Here is a 26556-nt window from a genome sequence, read left to right on the forward strand (position 1 = left end):
AAGCCCTGGAGCCCGACTGGTAATGTGTACATGTAATGGTGTCAATAACATTCAATCAAAGTGACAATTAACACTCTAAGGTAGCAAAGACAGAGTTAAAAGATTCTTCTTAAAAAAAAAAAAAAAAAAAAAAAAAAGACCCAGCAATTACTAACACTGCTGAAATGCCACAACACTTGAACCATGCAGTGGTATCTTGCCTCACCTCTCTTTCACAAGCCTATAGTAAGGCAGATCTTTAGTATTGCAGATGCTGCATATTGGTGAATGTTGTCTTTTTTTTCCTGTAGTCATTTTGGGAATATGGCTGCTTGATCATCCAGCTCTAGCTTTGACCGTTTTCTCACTGAAGAAAGTTGAGGACCCGTTTAGAACTTTAGTATGACTTGTGTTCTAGAAGATGACAATTAGGAAATTATTTTTAAAACCTACATGAGTGACTTTGTCTGTCATTCCTGTTGCATCATGAAATACAAAGACCTAAATACAGGTGAACTCACCAAGAAAACTCAAACAAAAAATTAAATATATTTACTGTATTTAAATCCACTTTTAATGTGCATATCTTTTTAGTTAAAGTACAACAATTTTTCTGAAGGTATTTTCCTGTCAATATTTATGCATACAACGTATGGCAGAATTGTTATATACTGCCACAGGAAGGCATGCCTTCTTATGATGTTGAGCACAGATACCTCCTGAAAAAATAAAAATTAACAAAAATGGGCCCCACTAGGTTAAAGTGAATTCTTGTTTGTTTGTATTACTAGATCATGTAAGAAGTCTGTATACAAATGGTGTTGAAAATGGTATTCAAAGACCTTGGCTCAGAGGGTGATGTCATGATTCTTTGGAGGATGGTACAATTTCAGCAGTTGCTGAAAGAAGCATTAGCTTATTATGGTACAGTGCTTTGAGAAGTCCATGTGAGAGTGATTTGCTGTATTTTTTGTTTATTTTTTTAATAGACAGCTTATATTCCCTGGTCATTGCATTTCTGGTTGTGATTCACAGTGCTGTCCAAATGTCAAATTTATCTTGCAGAAGCGAAGCGCTGCTGACCTTGTGTTGATAGTTCATAAAACTTTAGCTAGCACTCATTTATATATGTGGCATTTAATCTTAATTTTATGCAATGTGTGGGCAGAAATACATAAATTTTATATGAGGTGACCATTCATTAGTATATACTTGTGAGTTTTAATAAAGCATGAGTGTTGTAATGCAGTATAATCTGTGCAGTCTACATGACTTGAAAACCTCAAGCAAAATTTTGCATCTCAAAGTAAACAAGTGAAAAAACAGACTTCAATACAATTTTTTGCATGCTATTTTAAAAATAATTAATGGTTGGAACTGTCCTTTACCAAAGTTTAAGTTCAACTTCCATAACTTGAACAGATTGCAATTTTAAAAATATTTTTCTTCAAAATTAGCCTTTTTTTACAGTACTTTCACATCTCTATATTATTACACATTCATATAGCGTGGATAATAATTTTTTTAAAAAACACGGGTTTTATACAGATTCCCAATGTTTATGTGTGTTTGGACTCTGAGGGTAACCAGTTGTTTCTACTGGCAAATGAAGTATCTTTTTAATTGTTAAAAAAGGAAACATCTTTTTCTGTTTAAAAAGAGTGTTTTTAACTCAGCACAGCATGTCATAGAATATTCACCATCCTAGTTCAGTGCTGAATATAAGTTTTCAAAGCTCAGTTCAAAAGGAGATACTTTTTTTTACCCCCAAAACAATTATAGTTGGTGGTTCTACATTAACTTCTATGGATACTGTAGATGATATTTTCCTCTTGAGCATTACTAGAAAAGGGACTCACACACACTGATTTATGTTACCTGAGCAGTTTCAGTTTTCCTTCCACTTCGGAAGTTTCCGCAAAATCCTATTTAAGTGTGAGTAATCTAAGTTTGCATCGCTTCTCTAAACTGTCTGTTTTGTACTCATCATTCTGCTGGCATTTATATGAAAATCCTGTCCGAGCAAGCTGCTAGTATCAAAGCAAATTTCAAGTCAGGATTTCTTGTTCTTTCTTAAGTACCTGTTGGAGAAGGATCTGTAAACTCTGGTTCTGACTCTGAGCAGAAGAGCCTTTCAGATTGCCTATTTGTATGTGGTAATCCTGTAACATTTTAACTGAATTCAAACTTTTGTCTCATACCAGATGCCAACTACACTATCGATCACCTTATATCCTCATGAGCTTGATTTTTTATTATTTCTTTTCAACTTCTGGAACAGGCTGTTTCATACCTTGCTGGGTAGAATGGGGCATCTTACTCTCCACTGACTGTAATCCATGAGCCTGTTTTATGGTGTTGACCTGCTGTAAATAACGCTGCCTTTGAAAAATCTGTTGAGCTAGGAGCCTGACATCATGGTGCCAGCTGCTCTCTTAATCCAGCTGTGTGTTGTAGGGACGGCACCACGTGTTATCTAAAGCATATAAAGCCCTTTCACACTGTTGGTGACTGTGTCTAGGGTTGCTGGGGAGTGCAGAGGGAGGGTGGTTACACCACTGACATTACACATCCAGTGCTGATGCTTGGACTGTGGTTTGCAGTAATCTAGCAGCAATCATAGAATCAGAGAATTATAGAACGGTTTGGCTTGGAAGGGACCTTAAAGATCATCTAGTTCCAATCCCCGTGCCATAAGCAGGGACACCTTCCACTAGACCTTTAGAGACATGTACAAATTTTACGTGCTCTGAGTTGTATCTAAGTTAGACACGACGGGTAAGCAGCTCAATGTAAGGAATGGTACTATCTCTCTGACAGTGTTAAAGACCAGGCGCCCTTACAGGATATTTTGATAGGTATTACCTGCCTGTCTTGGTTTTATATTACTTTCCTTCATGGAATCTGAGTGGTTTCTCAACTGAAAACAAACTCTCAGGAGTAATATTGAGGCATACATGTTAAGTGCTAAGTATGACAAATATAATAGGTCTGTGAATATTCTAGCAGTTAAATCCGTTGGTGCAGCTCGTGTCTATCCGTAGCTTTTCTCCCTTCTGTAATGACTGGCTAGTTACTCTGACAGATGTAAATCTTGGTCAACTTGGTAAATAGCCAGTCATGCATGGATCGAACTTTATTATGATTGTCACACTTATTTGCAAATTTAATTGGTTAAAAAATTCTCCAAACATTAGAAGAAATCTGCGGGTTTTGTTAAATCAAATTTTGTTAATCAAAATTTGTTGAATTACATTTTGTTAAATTCCCTGTAATTCTTTATGTACATTTCTCTCATACTGTGATTGTATCTGCAGCTATGCTAAGACAATACAGATAATTAAATCTAATCTGTTTAATATTTCTGTTTCTGTTCTTTTCTGCATGTGCTACGGAAGGTAACAGAAAAAAAAATAATGCTTAGACAAAAATACCTTAAAATGCACCTTTGCATTACTCTTTAAATATTGGGATTACAGAGCAAAGACTAAACCAAACCGTAGAGTTCACATTGTGTCTACATAAAGGACTAAGATGTAAAAAGGTGCCTTTACATTATTAAAGAAAATGGGAGGCAAAGTATAGATGGTGTGGTTTGGTAATGAAGGACCAATCTGGGCTGCTGGGTTTTGTTCTTGACTGAATTATTAAACCAGACAGACTTGCTGTCACTGAAGTCTGAAAGGAAGTTTGAACCCTTCTGACTGACGGACTCTAGGCACCTAAGACCTAACTTTTCCTGTGCTTTTTATTTTTGCCAAAAATGTGAATGCTTTTAGGACAAAACACAGAGTGTAAGAAGTGCTGAATGATTTAGGATGTCTTGTTTCTTAGATGCCCAACACAAGGCTTGCTAAAATGTCCTTGGTTTCCCAAGGTGGAAATTTTTTGCTGTGAAACCCGTGCCTGTTTAAAGTAGACTCAGAAAAGGCAGCATATGCAATCCACTTGGTAGTTTTAAAAAACTTTTGTAATAGACAGATGTTCATATAAGTGTAAGATACTGTTAAAGCACAGATGCCCATCATGGCTCTTGATGCCTAGAACTACTCAAAGTTATGTTTTACTTTTTTCACTGTGTGATTGTGATAGTGAATTAAGTTATAAGAGTAAAGGACTATCAGATATCTTTATATCATCAGGTATTCTACAGAATGTAAGAATATGTGATTTTTATACTCACAATTGAAAACTTGTGTATTACAAGGCACATTTATACTAGAGGTACGTTATTCCTTTAGATCTACTGATAATACACAGCCTTGTAGGTGTATTAACCATTTTTCAGACCTTAATGCTTGCTGACACTTGGGTTCCCCCTGTCTGTACTTGTCTGTGTATTGTTTATAAGCAGGTCCTTAAAACAGCTCTCTTAACAGCACCAGCATCTAATAAATAATAAATAACACTCAATACAAAAATGAGTAAATGATTGCTTACATTTTAAGTTAACAGTAGGTGTTTTCTCTGTAATTTTTCATTAGTGATAGATTGAAAGATTTGCTCCCAAATGAGTTAAAAATCCAGCTTTGCACTTGCTCAAAGAGGTGTGATTTATAGATTTATAGATTACCTTGCCACAAAGAGGTAATTATAAAATCAAGATGTATTTGCTCAAATTTCAAAAGATTTGTCTTTAGCAAACAATGTTAGGAGTCAAATGCTGGAAGAGATCACCCCACCAGATACAGATTTGTCTCTCTTACTCCCACTAGACTATTTTCTATTTGGAGATGCATCAGTGTAAATACCAAAAGAAAAGAGCCTGTGTTTTACAGAAGACTGTGGCCTTTACTGTAAAATGAGTTACCATATTCCTTTAGGAATTCCATATTGTTATATTTATAATTTTTACATTTCCAAACAGTAAGTTTATTTTTTTAGCAGGTTTAGTTTATGCCATTTGCAGGCCAAGCGATTTCTCAAAACATACAATGTGCTTAGTGGCATGAACAGCAAATGAGGGTTTAAGATGATGAAGATTAAGGAAATCTATTACACATCCTTTTAGTAATCTGAAATTACTTTTAAATGAGTCGTTAGCAATAGCTTAACAAAGGTATAAAAATACTGTGCTACCACTATGCTAATGAAAAGACTGTCAGCATCTTTATTTTATAATAATCTTTAAATAAAAATGATGTTTAGAAGACACTAATAAACCACGCAAGTATGGATAATTTACAAATTACTATTATAGCAGTTATTTTAAAAATAAAGTGAACGTGGATGATCTAAAATAATTCAGTTTCATTTTACAGTCAATGCCAGTGTTAAATTTTGTGCAAGATCACATTGCTTGTATTTGTGTCAAGGAGGATAATCTTTCTGTGAAGATAACCAGCAGATAGATCCTACTCTATAAGCACTGCACTGGTGTGCAAAACCAGTGTCCGGTCCAGATGCAGTTTTTTAGCAGGGATATCACTTCTGCCCTCTTCCTGTATTCATCCTTCTGCCTCCTATTGCCCATCACCTATCTTAGGCTAAGTAGGCTGGCAAGAACTGTGTTTGTCACAGTACTTACAGCCCACATAGTGGGAGGTTTGGCCCATGCTGGTTGCTGTTAGGTGGAGCTCACCCTGCACACCTCTGCCTCTGCCCAGCTTGTCTGTGGCAGCTGGAGGGCACAGTGCTGACTTGGCCTCTCTGGGTCACATCTGTAATAAACATGATCTTTTTCCCTCATAACTATGGAACATTAAAACCTGAGTGAATTACTATAATTGTGTCATAAACCATAGATTAACTTTGTAACTGAGCAAACAGGAGTCTTAGCTGTCTCCTATACCCACAGGTTATGTTGCCTTTGCATAACTGGCTGAAAGTCCTGCCTTTCTGCCTGCCCAGCTATGGATATAAAAGGACCTGACGCAGCTTCTTCTCACGTTAATAGATTCCCCTGTCATGCACAAGATTTCCTGCTCTATGTAGTGTTTTTGCTCATGATGAAGGTAAATTGTCCTTCCTTTTTGAAGAACAAATGGAATTTTTAAAGCTTTGGTACTGTGAGATGCTGCTGTTCAACACTTACCCTGCATTCCCAGCATATCCAACCCAGTCTCTCTTTCATGTATCATTCTGGCTCTTTTTGTTGTTATTGCCCTTTCCCCCCCCTGGACATGGGTATCTAAATTGGTTTTTCAGGAATCGGTTTCCTGCATTGTAATGGTGTATTATAAGATAATGATTGTTTTCTTTCAGTGTTTTATAATATTTAATTAAGGATTCAAAAGGATCTTTTTTTTTGTGTTGATTCTTGCTTAGAGGTGAAAAAAAAGTCCCTCAGGATAACTACTAAATTATTTCTTAGTAAGGCAGGCTTGTGAGGCTTTGTTTCCACCAGATTAGCTAAAATACATGCTGTCTGTTCACTTAAGTCACAAAGGCCCTGATTCTATGAAACGAGCTGTTAAGTTCAGTGGAATGACTTCTGCCCAAAGTTACTCGATTTTGCAGTGGTTCGTGCCAGTACAGCTTGAAGCTGGTAGATACAGTAGGTTCTAGAGTCACCTGTTTTTTATGCATTTCACTGGCATAAACTCAGAATCTTGCAAAATGCTGAATTTCTCATGTTATGGGTATTTCCTAAGGTTTTCATAGTAAACCTTTATATCCTGTATCAGTTCTCCTAAGTCCAGGATAAAAGTGTGTAACTAGTTCAGAACTGCAGAATTTTATTTGCTAAGCCCAATTTTCAGGTAGCTTAACAGAAATGTATGTATTCCTAAGGTGATCTTCCATTTCACAGTAGAACAAATTGCATAGATAACCTGACAGTTTATAGTGAACTGGTGATACCAATATTACATCTAATGTTCATTTCTGAAGCTAGAAATGTAGGCTCTGTATGTTACTTTTGCTGTATCATGGCTAAAATTTTGCCTAGTGAATGTACCAGCTGTCTTTTCTCTGCAGTTGCCCAGGTTGAAAAGGTTGAGGATCTCTTCCCTGAAATGTAAACTTTTTATGTAGCCAAGCCTATTTGGTTCATATTCCAAAGGATAATGGAATGTGATCCACTGTTTTGGGTGCATGAAGGCTGATTAAAATTGCATCTTCATGGATTTATTCTGAATGCTGCTTCTGAAAGGTGAAAGCACAGAAACAAAGGTCTTTATAGAGCATGGGTGGCAAAGATTTACATTTCTCAAAACTTTTGTGTTATCTCACACCTGATTACTGAAACAGCCTTCCTCCTGAAGGGAGAGAGGGAGTTAATATTGGAGCATTTTTTCTGTTTCTGGTGACTCTTTAATTAATGCCTCACAGGTATTTATTATCATCATAAAGCTGTTATGAAATAGAAACTGTAAAATGAATTTTCAGAGGAAAATCTGAAACAAAGCCACAAAGGTATCCTATGATAGTGCGAAGTCTTGAAGAGAGACTTCTCGAATCTTAGGCTGATATGTTAACAGCTGGATCTTCCTTTCTGAAGCAGATGTGGTTTAAGTTTATTTTCTTCTCTGTTTCATGTATTATGAAAAATGTAAATCCTAAATAGTCATGTTGAATAATTTTACAGAGGAAAAATATCCCTATAGGAAACACTGATGAGCTTCCCAATAAATATTACTTTTACAAAAGACCTAACCTTTGTTTCATTTTAGTCATGTCCTATAAGAAGTAATGCTCAACTAGTGCATTATTTAGAGATTTTTGGAGTACATTTTGAAAGCCTCATACAGTGCTCTGTCCACAGGATTCCCATTAAACACAATGGGAGCCATGTGGCTAAAATCCTGCAGAGCAGTTTGAAAATGTATCCCGTGCTGTGTGGAAGATAGATGATTAAAGAATGAGTGCTTGAACAGGGAGGAGGGAGTGATGTGATGTTGTGATTCTCCATTTAGCACTGTAGTTAGACTAAAAATCCTTCTCTAAACCCTTCTTAAATGATCTTCTGTTGGAAGTCCTAGCTAATGGCTCTCCTGCTTGTGCGAAAGAAATACCAATACATTACAAATAATTAAAATAAACATTTGCACCTTAGAGATATCTAGATGCCCTTTCGCTTCTTTTTATGTTAACCTTTTTATTGCTGTTCCAATTTATTCTTTTTCTGTTTTCTTACATCTTGCTTACATTTTCATGTCCTCCTTTCTTCTCCTCAAAGCTCTATTACATCTTTTAGGCTGCTGTTGCCTTCACTTTGGTCCTCATGTCTTGTGCTGTTCTTTTCCTCTCCATTCTCTCCTTAAGGTGTTTTCTCAAAAAAATTTTCTCTACTTTCCTTCTCTGCTTATAAGTATTTCCTTCTCTCTTCTAATCCAACTCTTCTTTGTCCAGTTGCTCTACTTTGTGGGCCTAAGTAATGGGATATGCCTTTCCAGGCCCCTTTACTCTCCCCTCTTTTCCTTTGGTTTTCCATGTTGATAGCTGGCTATCCCTCCAAAGTGTCCTTTCTTCTTCTCACCAGATTTCTGACATCATACAACTTGCCTCCTGAACCTACAAGCTGAGAAACATTTGAGACACTGTGTCTGATACAGGTGCAACGTTCTCCATGACTTCAGCACAGGGAAAATGGGAGCAGGCAGGCACTAGTGGAACCACATAGATGCAGCAAAGAGCCAGTGCTCTTTCTATATAATTCAGTGCAAATCTTACATGCAGACATGCTGCCCTACTTTTAATCAGTTTGTCTCCAGGATAATGCAATTTAAGGAGATGGGCTTCAATAGTGATGAATTTGGCATTTTGAGCGTGTTTAGTCTGGTGTGTTTTTTTCCTGTTGTTACTTCATACAATGGATAATGGCTGTACCAGAGTAATGTGTTTGAAAAGGTATGGGGAATGCTTTATGGTGCTTGACAGAGAGGCATAAAAATGTCCCTGCCTTTTTCATTTCTTTTTTGTTTGTTTGTTTTGTTCTGGTTTTGTTTTTTTAATACAGCTGTAATTTCTTCTTCTTGCATCCCATTTGCACTTTGATATTACTCTTCTTCCCTCCTTTTTCTTATCTTCTTTTTCTTTTGATGGGCTTGCACACATACAGAAAAGGATAACGTTAGAAGTTATTAATGACAAATCCTTCTTGGTTTTTTGTGACCAGTTCACAAGTGGTTTAATTTAGCTTTTCTTGTTTGTTGGCATCAAAGCTGATGATGCTGTATATGACACTGTTCCAGCACTCTTCTGTGTGCATTGTCATGTATTTTTATTGCCTCATTATCAACTGCTTGGTTGTAGAAGAGCTGTCAATATAATTTTACAGAGGCTACCACTACCTAATGATACAGGTAATTAAGCCCTTGGAGACCATTATTCTAACCATATATTACTTGATTAGGCCATTTTGCTATGCTGCTAGGGTTTGGAATTCTACAACCAGTAAGCTTTCGTTCTTACGTCTCTGACACGACTTGTTTTTGTGGCTATTTTCCAACCAGCTGAAATTTAAGACTGGAAGAGTAATTACTCCTACATCTTAGGTTTCTTTGGTAGTACATATGTATTGCTGTTAACTGAATCTGTCCACAGAAGGGCAAACTCCTTTTGAGCTGGGCACCCTTAGAATAAGAAACTATGTTGTTCCAGGGCAGTGCTGCAGGAAACCCACAAGGAAGGAGGCATTTTTCAGGCTCAGGAAAAAATACTTGGCATTCACTAGCCTGGCAGTCATTCCCAACCTGCTTTGGGGAAGAACACATGAAGGCATTTTATTTATATATTTTTCATTCCATAAGTTGATAATTGGGAGGGTAAGGGGGACGGTTTGTCATGTGAAGAGGTTCTAGTCATACAGAGAGGACATTGCGGCATCATTTGTTCAGGAAGGGTACAGAGAAAACACTTGATCATAGCTGATCAGCCAAGGTCTCATATCCTCTGTTTGTCAGTGTCTGTTTGAACGTCCAAAGCAAGCTCTCTGCTGAGAAGAAAAAAGGAAAGACAAATTCTATATATACGTACAGCAGCACATTATCCCCCATAGGAATTAGAATATTATCATACTTTTTTTTATAGTACAGGCATCACTTGGAATATTACTACACATTTCATCTATCTTTGCTGATCTTGTATGTAGAGGCTTTCAGGAAGTCATAACTGATTTGAAAATCTTATTTTTTTTTCTTTTCTTATTGTGGTCTTTGTGAGGTGAAATTTGGAAATGCAGAAGTCCAGAAAGTCAAAAGGAATTATATTTATTAAGACTCTGTGTTGTCTTTAAAAGTACTTTGAAGTGAATCTCATGGTTGGGAACCACAGTCATTGTTTCTTGCAGTTCTGTTGATTCTTGCTGTTCTTCTTATTTGTGAACATCTGACATGACCCATTTTGAAGGGATCTAAGCTTAAAGTGGGAAGCTTTGCTGTCATACTTGAGTCCTGTGTAGTAACATTTTCAGGAGTCCAGCCTTTGGGCCTTTGTAGTTGGCTGTTCAGCATCAGGAAGGGGCTGATGCTGTCTTGTGAATTTAATTTTTGATGTAAGATTTAGGTTATTGAACCAAATCAGGAGTGGTGTGTTGAATGTTTATTTAGGGTCCCATTTACTTCATTAGTAGTTAGTTTTTTAAAGGCATTAAAGTCACATTTTAAGGGCCAAAGAATGCAAGAATTTAATAAACTTTACAGTCTTTGCCTCTGAAGGCATCAGGGCATATTTTGTGGTGTTCAATGTAATGCAACTTTCTAAACAACTTCAATGGTAGGCGTACTTAGTAGTCATTTAAAAGAATTCTGTATCTTTCTGTGCAGCAATGATATGCATGCTTACTAGCCACTTAATCAGAAGAATTATGTATTTTAAGTGTTTTGCATATAAGTGTTTTACTGGGGAGTCAGAGAGGCTGAAATCAAATCATGATTGTTTCTGCAAAAGGAAGTCCCTCCTCTATTTAGCTTTCTTCCAGCTGCTGTCTGTACTCTGGACAGCACAGGTAGGTGTCTACTACAGCTCTTCACATCTGAGCCTGAAAGCGTCATGATGGGCTGAGTTGCATGAAAGTGCATCAGAAGAGCTTGTTTGCATTGTGGAGTGTTCTGCAAATGCTTGTTGATGACAGACCTCATTTTAATCTTGCATTTCTCTTGTGCCTATTTCAACCCCACAAAAGCTGCCTCCCTTCATGTAGCATCTTTGTTATTCTTAGAAACACATAGAAATATATGTAGCTATGTCAAGGTGGTCCTGGTACTACCTTGAAGCTGTGACTCAGAATTGAATAAGAGATGTTTAGTTTTGAGTGACTTTATATTCCTGTAAGTAACTTAAAGCAATAGTGGTTTGTCTGTATCAGGGTGCTTATATGCAAAATTAAATATGCATCTTTGGAGGAGCTGGTATATCTCTCTCTCTCTCCATCCATCTATATATTTGCAAAGATGGAAAAACCCAGATATTTGTTGAAAATGTAGAAAACAAGGAAAAATTTAAAAAAAACCACTTTATTTGAAATAGGAAATATGTGCAGTCTGACTGTATAACTATAATTCTTCTGATGCTTTTAGTTATGCTGAAACACTGTGACTATTTCTGGTGCCTCCAGCATGAATAGAGTTCGAACTTACGAGCATATGTTTAAGCTGACATGAGAATTAGTTTTCTGTACATGTCTGGTTCTATCCACTTACAGTTCATTAAAATATCTCCTGTCCTAAGGTCCCAAATATGTTACTGAGGAATTGCAGGAGGGACAGTCCTTCCATTGGAAAAACACTTTCAGTTGCCTATGAGAAGCTTTTCTGTGAGGCTTAGTCTTGGTTTGTTTTTTGTTTAATTCGCCATGCCTGTAACTTACAAAATTGTAGACAGGGGTGGTGATGGAAGACACCCATACAGTCCATATGGCATTTGTCTATCTGTCAATACAGAAATAAACATTACCACTGGTTTCTCTTGCAGTTCAGAAACTTTTTGCTGTAGGTATAAGTTTGATGAGTGAAATCTGTATGGCTGAAAGAGACAATGGAAACATTTCCAACATTTCCTGGCTCAGATGGTGTTTAGAGCAGTCTCAGAGAAATGTCAGGTCTGCCATTGCGTGATAACAGAATTCAGACTTGTGTGGGAGCAGTGATATACCAATGCTGTGGTCTTTCAAAATCCTTCCCTACTTATCTGAGGCTCCAGGCACATACATATTTTAAGGATACCTTGAAAATTGCCAGTGGGTTCAACGGTCAGTGGTTCAACTAAGTAAATATTGTGCTCAGTCTTTCAATTCTGTGGAATTTTCAGGTGGTGGTATGGTCTAGCAGATAGAGCACCTGATTAGGTCATCCACTCAAAAGAAGGATTCTTCTCCACTTGTGTAAATAAAGCTTGAGACATGTTTCATTCCAGCATGGCCTTGTGATAGTTGCCTTCATCGTGTACAAGATACTTTATGTGCTGCTCTTTTTTAGATGGCTTGCCCTTCAGGCAGCAGTTTCAGTATGCTTTGAGTATATTGTTCGAAGAAGGGCTTAACGTAAGTATGTGGAAAGAGCATGGCTTGTGCAGTTTGGATTTGCCACTGGCGAATGACACAGGCTGCTCAGAGCCTGTGGTGGGGAAGGGGCCCTGATGGTGCAGCAGGAGGAGAATTTGCCCTGGAATTTCTGGATTGATAAGCACCTGTGCTCATGAAGAGAAAGAATAAACATAAATGATACATTGTATGTGTGTCTTTCTGTTGATACTATAAAGGATATTATTACTTCATTTTCCAACTGAAATATTAAGGATGGATATTGTGTGTTCTGTAGGCTTTGCCCAGCACACTCCTATAAAACATGTAGCAATGTCATATCCTAAGCAGAACTGAAAATGTGGAGAAAACCCCTTGGGGTTTGAAGCCCCATCATTTCTCATGTGTCAGATCTCTTAAGTTTATGACATATCTGTTTTCACTTCTCTCTGTGCTCTTTTTAAAATCCATTTTCAACATCTACATTCTCTGGAGAAGGTTGTGTCTTTTTCCTGGCTACCTACCCACTTGAAGCAGTGGCCTAACAGCGTGCTGCGCTGCAGGGTCTCCACGGTAGGTGCACTGGGAGCAGCAGGCTTGGGACACAGCCCCAGGAAGGAGGGGCCACTTCATTCTGGGGATCACCATGGCTTGCAGAGGAGAGCCAGAGGGTCTAGAGGCTGTCGTTGTGGCTGACAGGTCACTGCACAATCTGGAGATGAGTCTGCAGATCAGGGGAAGAGCTGAGGAGAGCAGGCAGCCATGTCTAAAGCTAATGAAAATCCTTGGAGCCAGAAGGGAGTAAGCAAAGTCTGCAGTGCAGAGCGCCACTGATTTAATTGAAACCAGGTGGAAGGAGAGACACTCCTGCAAGGATGCAGTGAACAGGAACTGCTGTTTGATGAGCTTTTTTTGATTCTGATGTCTTGTAAAGCCAATTCCATGTTTTTCCTGTTTAAAAAAAATCCAGTGCTTAATCTAAAATCCGGATTTTTTCTATTTTTTCAGGAGGGAGAGTTGTGAGTGTTTGTTTACTTTGAAGCCTTTTGGTATTTTGAGGAACTCACTGTAAGGAGAAAGTCTAACCTTATCCGTTGCTTTGCATGGAGCGGTGAGGGAAGCGATATGCAAGTAACCCCAAACCTGAAGTTCAAAACTACAAATGAGCATGCAAACTAATTTCTCTGGGAGCTGAATCAGAGAGAAGCTTTTTGTTTGGTTGGATTGTAGGTTTGGAGAGAGATGGAAGGCTTGGACAGAGACACAGAAGTCTGCCACCAAAGCCAGACAGATTGCTGTCTCCAAAGAGAAAACCAAAGTCCGGCTGGCGAAAATACTGACTGGTTCACAGATGAACCAAGAGCTGAAAGAACTGAGAAACCACTTGGAAACCGGTTCCTTCATCTGTTATCAGGCAATAGGGGGGGGTCAGACAGCTCAAGGAGCTGAAACCCAGGCCACATCTCCAGGGAGGCTATAAATAAAAAGTCAAGAGACTTAAGCCGGAAACTGCCCAGGAGAGAGGCAGGAAGCTTCACTGCCTTACAAGACAGGAGCTGGAAGAAAATATCCACCTGAGAATTTTGATTACACAGAAGTTAAGCTAAAGATGGAGAAAGATCTGTTATTGATATTTTTCTCTGAGATTTTAAAAAGAGTCCTGCACCTGCTGCACACCATGAGAAGGAAAAAGCTGAAATACAAACCTCAACTGCTGCAGTAAGGTTCTATAGGAACCTCCGGACACATCTCTGGAAGACTGAGTTGGTCTCGTGTTGAAGGAATTCTTGTGACATGCACTTGAAATAACTACCGAGTACTGTCACCTCAGCTTGAGGGTGATGAAAAGGGAAGGTGATAACACCTAGCAAAAGGTAGCTGCGAGCCTGTGGAAATTTTGAAGGAAGTAAGTCAAGGAAGAAAGGGGTTGAAGCTGTCATGCACCTTCTAGAGCTGGAACAACTACATGCTACCTGTCCCTTGGAGGGAGGATCGTAAAAAGGGCTATGTGGGAAATGGCTGAATAGAGCATGGGCTGTGGAGACTATTTATTCTCTGTGCTAGAGATACTGGGAAGGACATTTTTTTTCAAGGAAAACTTGCTCTGTCAAGGAAAGATTTTAGGTCTGTGGAGATCCCTCTGAAGGATATGCTACAAAAAGTGGAGAAGGGAATGGGTTACCTCTGCAGTGAGACATAAAGGCATATCCTACACAGTGGAGAGCTTGTTCAGAGAAAATCATCTTCACGTGTGAAATTACTGTGGCAAACCATGAGAGACATCTCTCCCAAGGAAGGGAATCAATAAACCTAGCTGAAAGGGGTCTGAAAGACCTTTCTGGGAAGTGGGAAATTTACAGGGAAGGTTCTGCAGAGTTAGGGGGCTGAGAGAACTCTTCTGCCTCCTTAAATTAGTGTAGCTGAGGGAAGATAATTCCTGTATGGTATGAAAATCTGTTCTTGGGGAGGACCCCAACAAAATAGTGTCTGGCTTTGGTCCACTTGAAATGACGGAAGTGGGAGAGGCACAAAGTGGACAGGTTTTGTGACCACGTCCCAGCATTGCTGGGGAATGGCACAAAGGACATGCCTGTTTATGAAGGTGATGGTGCTGAGAAAATTAAGAGGAAAGTCAGGAGTTTAACTGTGTAGTAGTGATGCATCAGCCCCAGCAGGGTTTGTCTTGCCTGGTCTGTTTGAAACTGCTCTGGCTCATGCCACAAGTTGTGGCAGCAGGGCCAGGCAGGAGATGGAGGCAATAGAGCTGTCAGAAATGTAACATGAAAATGCTTTAAAAGCAAGCCTCCTACAGCTCATTGGGTCCTTGCAGGCAGGTCCTAGCTTCCAGGCAAGATTTGAGTTGCAGCAAAAATACAGAGGAAGCTTCCTTCTGCCATCTTGGAGACCTGAGCATCTGTGCCCTGTGTGCTGCTTCCTGGGCAGGGAATGGTGTTTCCTTCTTCCCAGAGATTCCTCTGGCCCCCTTGCCCAGAAACACACACAGAAACAGTCAAAATAAATAACTGTACATTGCAGTTGGTTTGATTTCCTGGTACTCTCTCAACAGCACAGAACAAATTACATTTTTTTTAAATGTAGGAATGACTGATGTTGTTTCAGGAGTAATAGCAGCAAGTACCTGTGGATCATAAATTCAGGTCCTTAGCTCTTGACATGTCTATGTAATTAATTTCATAAACTGCTCAACTCTGGCTTAAAACTGTTTAGGTTTCTCATCCTGTTACTCTGCCTTGTAGGCTGGTTCAGGGTCTCAGTTTTTCAGTGATTAAAAACATCCTAATTCCAGCCTAAATATATTTACAAACACTATATTCCCATCTTGTTTTTTCGACGATTTGCCTTGGGTTGGTGTAGTTTTCTTTCCCATTTCACTTTTTCTCAATGATTCTTCTGTGGAAAACATAAAGCTCTTGGTCTCAAGTCTAGCAAGACAAGTTGTTTAGTCTCTTCTCGTGACACACTCTCAATGCCTCTAAACAACCTCAGAGCTGTCTCTTCACTGAATCTTCTCTGAATGAGCCACTGCTGAACACTGATGATCATAATTACAGATAATATTCCAGATGAAATCTTGACAGTGGTTTCCACAGTAGCTAATATTTTATGTTCCTTAAACTCTTGCATTCCATGAACAGATTCTGGTTTCCAAGGGCCTCATTTCTTCTTACGTTTTGTGCTTTGAGATATCTATCCATAGGTTGGGACTAGTGGAAGACTGTTTCCCTGCTCTAAACCGACATTTTGTCAATAAACTTAAGCTTCTATCAAACATGGGTTTCATTTATTTTTCTCCTAAAGAAATAGCTTTTAAAAAAAAAAAAAAAGAAAAATTGAAAGGAACTCTTCAGTTTGAGGAAAGCTTCCATTTTCTATTCAAATAATAGATGTAAGAAAAAATTAATGGTACTAAGCGAGATGCTTCAGATGAATAGACAGTAAATAGAACACTAAAGAAAGGGGGAAGTAAATGATCTTAAATAGTGACTGAAGAATGTAGACTCCGGAATGGTGAGCTTTAGAGGCTGTTTTTGCAGATTGTAACAGCTTGATAGTTACATAAGATACGTGGAATCCTTGGCAAAGCAGTTTTAGCATAGTCCAGCAAGCAGGCAGAATACATGCGTGGGGGATAGCTATTCTAGATGTAATCTGCAAGTACTTGACGTTGGAGTGGGTGCATCTAGGATGTAAGAATCATGATGAAAAGAAGATAACCTTTTGTGGTTACCAGAAGGGGGGGGAAATATAGGTTGATATGTAGAAATAGCCTTTCATAAAACTCCTAATTTTTCTGTTTCACTTCCAAATTTTATGTCCTTTGGAAATCTTGTTCAGGGAGCAAAACAGGGAATTTCAAGTTAATTTTATAGAGGCTCCACTATTCTTGCATTATTTAAAAGAACTTATACTAAGTCCTGGCATGTACATGTCCCTGTGGAGAGTTTCATAGATCATAACAACAATCACTTTTCAATTAAGGTGCCATTAATTCATGCTTCAAAGATTCTAATTTATAAGGAACAAATCTTGATTGTTATCCTGTGCCATGTTTGGTTAAGCAGTCCTTCCTAAAAATGGACAACTGGGGTGCTAGTGAAAAAGCAGCAGCTTAAAAACCACAAGAGCACTGGCCATCGGAGTCTTGCAGTAAATTTGACTGTAAGCATATTTCACCTCCTTGTTTGACAGAAACTGTTTTTCTCTTTCTATTTTCAGATATTCCATGGGCACCTAGAATTTGTAAGATCCTCTCAGTGCTGGTTTTATAGTGACATGACCACACAGACAGTGTCTCTGTTACGCTTGTGATTCAGCTTTACGGCTGTCAACTCTTGCAAACTTTTATAATAGCTGCAAACAGCAAAACAACAGAAGTCTCAACTGTGTTTAACTGAGCTCTTCATCATGTTGCAAAGATTATTCTGTTGCATAGAAATCTATTCTTTCTCCCCTTTTTGCTTGTTTATTAATTTGTAAGAACTTCATGGAGGACTAGATTTGAAACTGTGTATGCATATATAAACACAATAATTAAGAATCCTATTACATCATTAACTTAAAAATGAAGTGATGAGCATGTTGAGAAATTAAATCTTGCAGTGAGGACTGCACAGGAATTTACGTTACAAACCAAAATGATTTGTTCTGTTGTGTAAAAGGCATCTTGATTAAGGTCAGCCTCTGAACAGAAATGGTTGCAATCTGCAACTGAAAAACTGCACCACTGTCTGCACTAGAGATTAGAGCTGGCTTGTTTTCATGCACATTTGGTCAACAGATGGTCCAACTATTCTGTGGGCATTCTGGCAATGCAGAAGTCTGCACATCAATGACAAAAACCCATCATACGAATAAGTAAAATGTCAGTGTCCATCTGAGTAAAATGAATACCCAGTGTCGACTTCTCAAAAAGTAGTGTAGCTGGCTGACTTGGAAGGAGGAAAACTAGCAAAACATCCTATTATTGCTAAATTAGCCAATACCATTTATTCTGATAACACTGAAAGAACAGAAAGACTATGAGGCTTATATAAAAGATAATATTATTGGCCTTTGGCCAGAGCATTAGCTAATATTTGCTGTCTCACTGGATTGTTACCTTAGAAATAAAAAAAAAAAAACAACATGATATGCTGTGAATAATTCTTCTGTTCAATTGCATTTGCAAAGAATGGTACATGGAAGTCATGTTTCCCTAAACACAGTAGAAACAAACAACAGCAGGCAGTTTCTGGTCTGATATGCTGAGGAATACAGGGTCTTTTTTCAAGGTCACAGCTTTAATATACAGCCTATCTATCTGGCAATATGGCTTAAGGTATTCCTTTCTCTCTCCCCTGCCTTTGTGTCACCCATACACCTCTGCCACTGCAGTTTTCCCTCCTCCAGCCCCCGTTCCAGCTGGGCTGTTTCCAACTATATTAAGGGATTGGGCCAGCTTAAAAGGAAAATAATAGAAAACATGAAAGGCAGAGTGAGAAAAACTGTTGCATCTTCACAGCTGAAGAAGCAGCTGTACAGGGGCGAGAGTCTGGATGAGGAGATGAGGAGTGGGGAGAAGCTTGAGGACCTTTGCCTGGAATTGGCACTCACCATTTTTTGTTGTGAAAACCGGTGTCTTTGTGGTTTTGTCCATCACTGCTTCTCTGGTTTTTGACCCCTGTCCTCCTCTTAACCATACACATAGAGCTGAAATCAACTATAGTCCCAGGCCTTTATTTGCGGTAAGCCTTGGTGAGATCTGCTAAGCCCATAGGATTTAATTTCTGATTGACCTTGAATGGGACCAGTGTTTTGTAGATGGCTTCCCTTATTCCCAGTGGTCCTGTTGTGTGAAGGAGCAGAACTCTGTCCAGTTCATCCTCCATTCAGGAGAGTTAGCGTTATTACCAGTTTTAACAAGCTTGATGAATGCAGATAGATGAAAGACAATTTTTGGTGATGCCTATTATCACCTTCTAATATAGAAGTGCAAACCTTCCTTCTTTCGCTGGTGGAACTGAAGTTGATTACGTTTTCATGAGATGGTAGTACCAGATTTTAGACTATACTTGCTTTTTACATCCTTTTGAAAGGGCAAAGAAGGGTGAATGTGTTCAGCAGCTGTACTCATATAAACAAATGTACTGGCAGACACTGCTGCACCTATAACATAGAGAGTAAATACTAGTAATGTGTTTGACAGTCTGTCTAAATTGCACAAACCTAACAATTGGCTAGAAATACAGCAGGTTGTTGGTTTTTTTAATCTAACTGATTTTGTTCCAAAATGACAGTAATTTTATCATGGTGTTTGGTTACATTGTTGATAAGGTGTATATTTGCACGCATTTGTTTTTAATTTTTGTAACTGAATTGCAGTAGGATTTTAACAATACAACTAATTACTGTGCATATTCAAAAGATAAAAGAGTGCCCTTAATGTGTTATTCATAACATGGAGTATGAGAACATTATAAGGCCAGGATTGTCTTTAAATATTAATTTCATGGTAGCCATGGATGCATTAGGCTTTTGTAAAGAAGAAAAACACTGAATGCAACTCTTAATTTTTTTTCCATACAGTTGACTTTTATAAATATTTTTGTTCTCTAGAATGGAGGAGACAGTGAGAAATCTGCTAGAGAGCCAAGGATCCCCAGGCCAGCATGGAGAAGGAACTGTCAATATCATGAAGGTATATCAGGTATTAGTGACTTTTTACCTGTTTTCTTGTGATAGAAAAGTTCTTTAAAACAATGATCACACTACTGAGATAAATGTGTCTGGCATTGTTTCCTCTGTGTGTTTATTAGTTATGAATACTTGTAAATAGTGGTCAGTACCATCTATATTTTCCCGGGTGTTCTCTCACCAGAGTTTAAGGGTTTTCATTTTTATTGTCATTGTCTTATCTGCATTTGCTGCTCCTCACAATTAACAGGACAGAGAAGCTAGCTTGGAAGACTTTATTAAAGCATTTAGTATTTTAAGTAATATATTCCAGCATCTTTAGAAAACATAGATGCTTGTGACAGCTTGACCTTCAGATTGTGATGGATAATTTTATCCACTCATAATCTTACTGAGTGTGAGGCTTCTATATCAAGCTCCATAGTTTCTTGTTGCAGTTTGTGGTAGGTGCATTTTATCAGTCTCACTTGGGGTAGACAGAGTATCTCATGACAACATTTCAGAGAGCAAAGATTTTAAGAGGTTTTTCAAAGGGAACCAGGTCTGTTTATACTCTTTATAAGAAAGGAGAGTTTTGCATTTTCCTAATGTACTGCCATATTCTGGAAGCAGTGAACCTGAGGAGATAGCAAGCCTTTTTAAGTGTCTCTGGAAACAGGAATGAAATAGATGCCAGTTCATCAGATATTCTGCACATAAATTCTTAAAAAAAAACCACTTGAGGAAGCTAATCCTGTCCTGTATCTTTTTAAACAGATTAAGTATTTTGTATAAAGACATATATTGCTGAAATATTAAAATTTATACTACGTAGTGATCCTTCAGATAAAACACTTCAAAAATTCTAGTTATATTAGTCCATTCTTACAACTGATGGATCAAAAATACAGCAATATAGCTAAACAAAAATGTATATTAAAGAGTATTTATCACTGTAATTTTCATTTTAAGCTTGGATTGAAGGGAAAAGAATCTTTTAGATTAACCTTCCAAAATAAATCAATTTTTCTTGTTAAAATGATAGCCTATAAAATTTAATTTCAGGACAAATTAAACTTTTTGTTGAAGTTATAATAGAACACTGTGCTTTTAGAAACTGGTAATAAAAGCATCTATATTTTACTCACTGTCCTTTTAGAATGCAAAAATGAAACTCAGTTCCCTCCTCTTGGTTCAGAATTTAAATCCATACTTTCTGTTCACTGTTGCCACCATACAGAGGGGTTCTGAAGTGGGCTTGGTGTGAGTCCTTTGAGTGGATTGCTTGTCTTGTCTGTTTATAACAGACAGCTGAACTGGTTTTATTACCTGCTTTTCTGTATGCTGTCTTACTGTGGAAAACACAGTAAGGTGGTATGACAATTAGGTTTTAGCATCTTTGGGTTTTGTTTTTGCAGTCTCAGCAAGAAAAGGAAAACAGTACTTCCATTTCTTTCCATCAAACTGGGGATTTGTGTGTTCTTTAGTTTTCTTTTAGGCACTAAACTGGAAAAAAATTAGCTATGTGGTCATTTGAAATTTGAAATTTTGTTTGATGCTTTCCTAGAGGGGACATAAACTAGTCATTTTGGTGCTTGTATATTTCTGTGTAATTTTTCCTCCATCTTTTATTTCTTAATTTTTGAAAAAAAAGAGGCAGTTTGGTAATAGTCTTGGTTTTTTCTCATTTGGGGCGATACAGACATAGGCATTTGTTGCCTTGTGCCAGCCAGGAAAATGGGTATCATGGTGTGTTTTGTGTAAAATCTCTTGGGTTTTATGTTCTGACCAACAAAAGAACAAGGCAATTCTCTCCAGTTAATGATAACAAGAACAGTTCTTTGGTTTTCTTCATCTCTAGCAAACAGCCCGCTCTACCTAATAAAATGCTGTCTAAACCCTTTTTTTTCCCCTTCTTTCTGGACATGGGGCTTTGTTTGAATCTGCTCGGTGGTAGTCTAGGTGGATTCCCCAAACCTGAGCCTGGCTGTCTTACAGAATGAAGCATCTCTGCCCCAGGACCTTGAAGCACCCATATACCTGTTACTCTAGGATTTTTTAAAATCTTGTACTCCACATTGCATAACAGCTTCCTTCTCTTCCTGTTCCCTTCTTGTTCTTGGAAAAGTTCTCACTCATGATATCAGTCAGCTTGTTTTTTTGGAATTTCCATTTCTTCTGTATTGCCAATATGTAATTTTATTTGGTTATGAATTTCTTTTCATAATTCATGACTCAGAAGCAGTGGTCTTTCCTTTCCTGAAAGAATAGCTAGGCTAGTGCATCCTATACCAGTCTGTGAATGGTGAAACAGGTAAAAAATATGGAACATTGCCATGAGTGTTGTGTTTTTTCTGAATGTCTCTTGACTCATTCATCCTCACATACCTTTTGTTTACTTTTATGACAAACTTCTGAACAAATAGTTTATTTTCTGGGAATTTCAAGGAATGGTTCTATTCACATGCAAAACAGTACATTCCTGCCCTCATATGGCTACCTGCTATGTAGATCAGAAATGGGTTCACTTGATGTGTGTTGATGAGTCACACGGTAAAAACAATGCAGTATGATTTAGGCAACAGCCACATGTAATAATAAAAGCTAATACCTGAAAGGTGCTTCAAAACAAATACTTGGCAAAGAATGTGTGATCTGAAATGTTCACAAAATATTTTAACATTGAAAAACATATTAATAAAACATTATATGAATCATTAATCTGTTATTGAAACCAACTGTGTGGAAATCATGGACAAACATATAATCTAAATACAGGATGAATTTTATTGCAAATACTGCGTCCAGGTTTGGCAAGAGGCATCAATATTGCAATACAAGCATTTCATTTGTACCTTTCCAAATGGATTCAGACATTTTTTTCATATATTTATAAGGGTAATTCACAAATGGGAATAGAACTTGAATGTACAACCTAGGTAATGTTTCTGAAAAAACACTGATGTATTTGGGTTTTTGTGAACATGATAACCATATCCTGTATTTGTAAATGAAGTATAGATGTGAGCTAACACACAAAAAAAAAAGGTTTTTATGGTCTGAATTCAAGTGATGCGTACACAAAACTTACTGAATGTATAAATACTATCATTGTTTTGAAAGCCATCCTCTACAATCAGTTACCTTACAGAAAATATTCTGAATCATAGCTGTTCTCTGTGATTACTATGATATGATATGATCAGTACTCATTGCAAGAGAGTATCAGATTTTACTGCAGTTTCACACCATGTATTTCATAACAAATGAGGACATGACCTAGGGGATCTCCAGGGTGACTTGCTCACATATGTCCCATATTTTCTGACACCATGGTAAGTTAGTTTTAGTGTGTGAAACCTGTTCAAATTAATATCTGAATACTTATAAAAGATGCCTCTTGTGCAATAAACACTTTTGATCTATTGACCATTGTCTACGTATTTGTTTTTTACAAATCTAATTATTGTTCTGGGATGTATGAAATTGAGTTCTTATTATAATATCAATATGCCTGACTCCAGAATAAATATTCTTGCTGGTGAACATTAGATGTTGCATGGTGATCATGTTAGAAGAATAATAATAAGATGGAGCCCAGAGCGTGCAGTATTATTGCAATATTGTGTTAGATCTTGCTGAGATTCTTACTTGAAGCAAAATATTCTAACCCTTTCCATAGAGCTAGCTGCCCTATGGGAACTTAATTTGCTGGACTTAGAGATGGATGATGTGATTTCTTTAGGGTAAATGAATTTAGAAGCAGGACTGTAAACAAAATTCTCCTCTGTTATCATTTTACATAATAATGACTGAAGGAAGATTTATAATGAATGCTAACGTAAATGTGGACAAGAATATGTGTGATTTGAATTGCTGTGAACCATCATATTTCTTACTTAAATGTTTACTTGACTAAAAAGCTCTAGTATGTAAGAGCTTTATGATGTTTCCAAGAGGCATTGCCCATGTAAAAGTAAGACCATGAAAGGCCAAAGCAATACCTCACCCTAATATTCTCATTCAAGACACAAGTACTTTATCTAAGAGAGAGAGTGATCCCCAGAAATAACTGTGTGCAGTACTTGAACCCAAGACATTAAAACAAGCAGCCCACAGACTTTCCTTCCAATGTTTGTCCTTGTGATTTGGATATCAAAACCCAGAGTCTCTTTCTTGTTTGATCACAATACTGGATAACTAGGTAGAGTCTTACCTGATTACAGATAGCTCAAAGACTTTCAAGGTTTTTTTAAAATCCTTTTGACTGCATGTCAGTGTACAGTGATTGAAATGGATGAGGAAGAGAGTTTGTTCTAAGTTCACGATTTGTTATAATTCTACAATTGTCAATATGTGCACTAAAGCTCAGGACAGACGTGGTGCAGTCACGTTGGAGTGGAAGGATGATGTTCTGTTTACAGTATTGTGTTTGCGAGACTACATTTTGATTGTTTCATTTGCTACAGATTTCTCCATTTCCTTGGACAAATTCACTTTATCTGTCCATCTTTAACCTTTGTTTGTAAAAAAAGGATAACAACTTATCATTTAGTCTCAAGTATATTTAAGACATCATCATATATATAAACTGCTGCTTCTGTGGCAACAGGAAGTGTTATAAGTACAGAGCCAGATAATATTTTTTTTTAAAAAAAAAAAAGGGGGGGGTTTCACATTTCCTGGTAAACTTGGAAAAAGGCTTATTTCTCCTAAGGAATTTGTTTAACATATGAACACTTCTAATAGAAAAAGAATCAGTTTCGAAGTGGAGCTTGGATGGTCTTCAAGCAGGGCTGTCCTGTCTTGTATTAAAAAGTATGGAAATGAATTTTTGCTGTTGGGACTTTGGGGATTTTGAGACATGAATTCATATGAAAAAACTCATGACTGTAGGGGCTGTAATCTCTTCAGAACCACACTGTGCTGCTTTGAGATTTGCACTCCAAATTCTTTCGGTTCTTCTCATCAGCAGGAACTGAAATCCTGGGTTGTAGGCAGCCTGAATCCCACCCCATCTTATGTCACTGGCCCAGTCATCCCTCAGGTTCTGTGCGAGTGCAGAGTGTCTAACTGCTTGTTCACCAGCTGACATGGTCTAGACTACTTTTCAGCAGCAGGGATTTTCATCATGCTGGACAGTGCAGGTCCTCAGAGATTGATTATACAAATTCAGAAGGGGAACAACATGAATAATGAGGTCAGGGGATTGTCAAGGGGAATGATCCCTGTACTGAGTTCAGTGCTGTTGAGTTGACTCCAAGAGAAGTCTGGCTGAAAGACTCAACAGAGGTTACAGGTAGCTTTAATAGTAGGGTGTATTTGCAGGTTTCTTTGGCCCTGGGTGCAGTGGTGAAGAGCAGCTTGAATCCTTACATTTTTTTAAGTGAGGTGTGACTTGTTCCATTTTTACTCCACTGCTCATTTCGGCACCCATGTGACTACACTGGACATCCAAGTGGTAGCAGACAGTTTAAGCAATTGCAGCCGATGCGTTTGGATGGGCTCTTCTCACTGAGGAAGAGCTGTGACTGTGGTTCAGCTCTGCTTTTTTTGTTGCTGTGGAGGGATGATGAGATTTTGAGAAGTAATTGACTTCAGAAGAGATTTCTTAGGCTTTAGTGTGCACCATGAGAAGAATGGCACACAGCTCCATGGGGGACATCTGTCCCATTTGCCAGGCAACACCACCAGTGCAATCATGAACTCACGCTACAGCTTTACAGGAGGAGTGGCTTTGAACATAAGGAATTTCAGTTTCATTTCCCACCCTCTTGCTGGATATAAATATGTGTGCATGTCCCTGCCTTATCCACAGCTAAGAAAAAAGATTTAACTGTGAAGACTCAATACTGGTAACTTCCAACACCAAGGATAAAATCATTCCAGTCTTACAAGACTTCTAATTCTCAGTCATGAAGTCTGGAGCATTTTGCCATTTGCTTTCTGAAGCAGGTGTCAGAGAGGTGTGACTACATAAGTGGTACAGGCACATTTCAGGTGGCATTGTTGGCCAGATCAACCCAATTTTTTGTCTGCGTGCTTTGAGACTCAGATGTGGAACAGTTGTTGTGACTGTCACTTCTAATTTGCACGGTCGTTGGTGTCAGCAGCTCTTTCATGAGAAAAAAAAAAACAACCACCACAACTGTAACTATTGGCAATACAATTTTATCTTAACACAAAATTACAGAAGCTTAATATTCAGGCCACTGATATGTAACATTTTATAGATGGGGCATGGCCATGAATTGAAAAAAAGGCACTAGCTGAATTCCCCAGCTGAAATCCACGTTGGATTTTTAATGCTAACTTCCATTGCAGAAAGAGGAAATATATCCTTAAAATTAAACTTATATCACTGGACTGGAAGTGCCCACAGGAGACTGCATCAACCAGGCCTCCTAAGCTGCTATGGAGAACATTACTAGACAAAGCTTTGCAGTTTTGTGTCTCCCAGAGGACAGGAGAGGAGCCACCCGCACTCTTGGGAGCTCCCCCAGAAATCCCGGGCTGTCAAGGACACAAGCATTTGCTTGGGCTGCTTTTCCGTACAGAGAAATGCAGGGCTAGCTCAGTAACAACAAATTCCTTATGGCTTTTCTCTGGTAGATTTCCACTACTGTGCAAAGATTCTGATAAATATTTGTTCCCATATTTAACTAAATTAAGATTGGATTCTTGCCCCCAAAGGAGGTGGATGGTGCTCCTCAGACAATGTTCAAAATTACAGTTTTGTTCCAAGGACAATATGTGCAAATAGTTTTCTTTTTGATTGTTGTAATACAGTAACAAAGCAATGGACTTATATTTAACACAACGAAGTCTCATAACTGAAACGTGCCATTTGTGTGCCAGTTTCTCAGAAAACAAGCTGTTCTTTCCTTCCCAGAATCCTCTATATATCCACAGTAACAAGAGGTGAAGAGTGACGGATTCTATGGTACTATTATGTATTATACCGATTGTAATTCTGCATTTAGATTTTCCTCTGCAGTATAGTG

The 26556-nt window shown here is 38.1% G+C and overlaps 1 protein-coding gene across 7 annotated transcripts in view; it reads left to right on the top strand.

Annotated features, from left to right (window-relative positions):
* NCKAP5 (NCK associated protein 5) overlaps positions 1-26556 on the top strand; it is a 245226-nt gene that overhangs the window by 83348 nt on the left and 135322 nt on the right. For all 7 annotated transcript variants that reach the window (XR_005829348.1, XR_005829347.1, XR_005829349.1 and 4 more), the window contains exon 4: positions 19496-19586. Coding sequence is in view for 4 of the 7 variants with exons in the window: in XM_040603862.1 (XP_040459796.1) it covers positions 19496-19586 (91 nt within the window). In the remaining 3 variants the exon portion in view is untranslated. The remainder of the gene's footprint in view (positions 1-19495; positions 19587-26556) is intronic.

Source organism: Falco naumanni, chromosome 8, assembly GCF_017639655.2.
Source record: "Falco naumanni isolate bFalNau1 chromosome 8, bFalNau1.pat, whole genome shotgun sequence".
Classification (NCBI taxonomy): Eukaryota; Metazoa; Chordata; class Aves; order Falconiformes; family Falconidae; genus Falco; species Falco naumanni.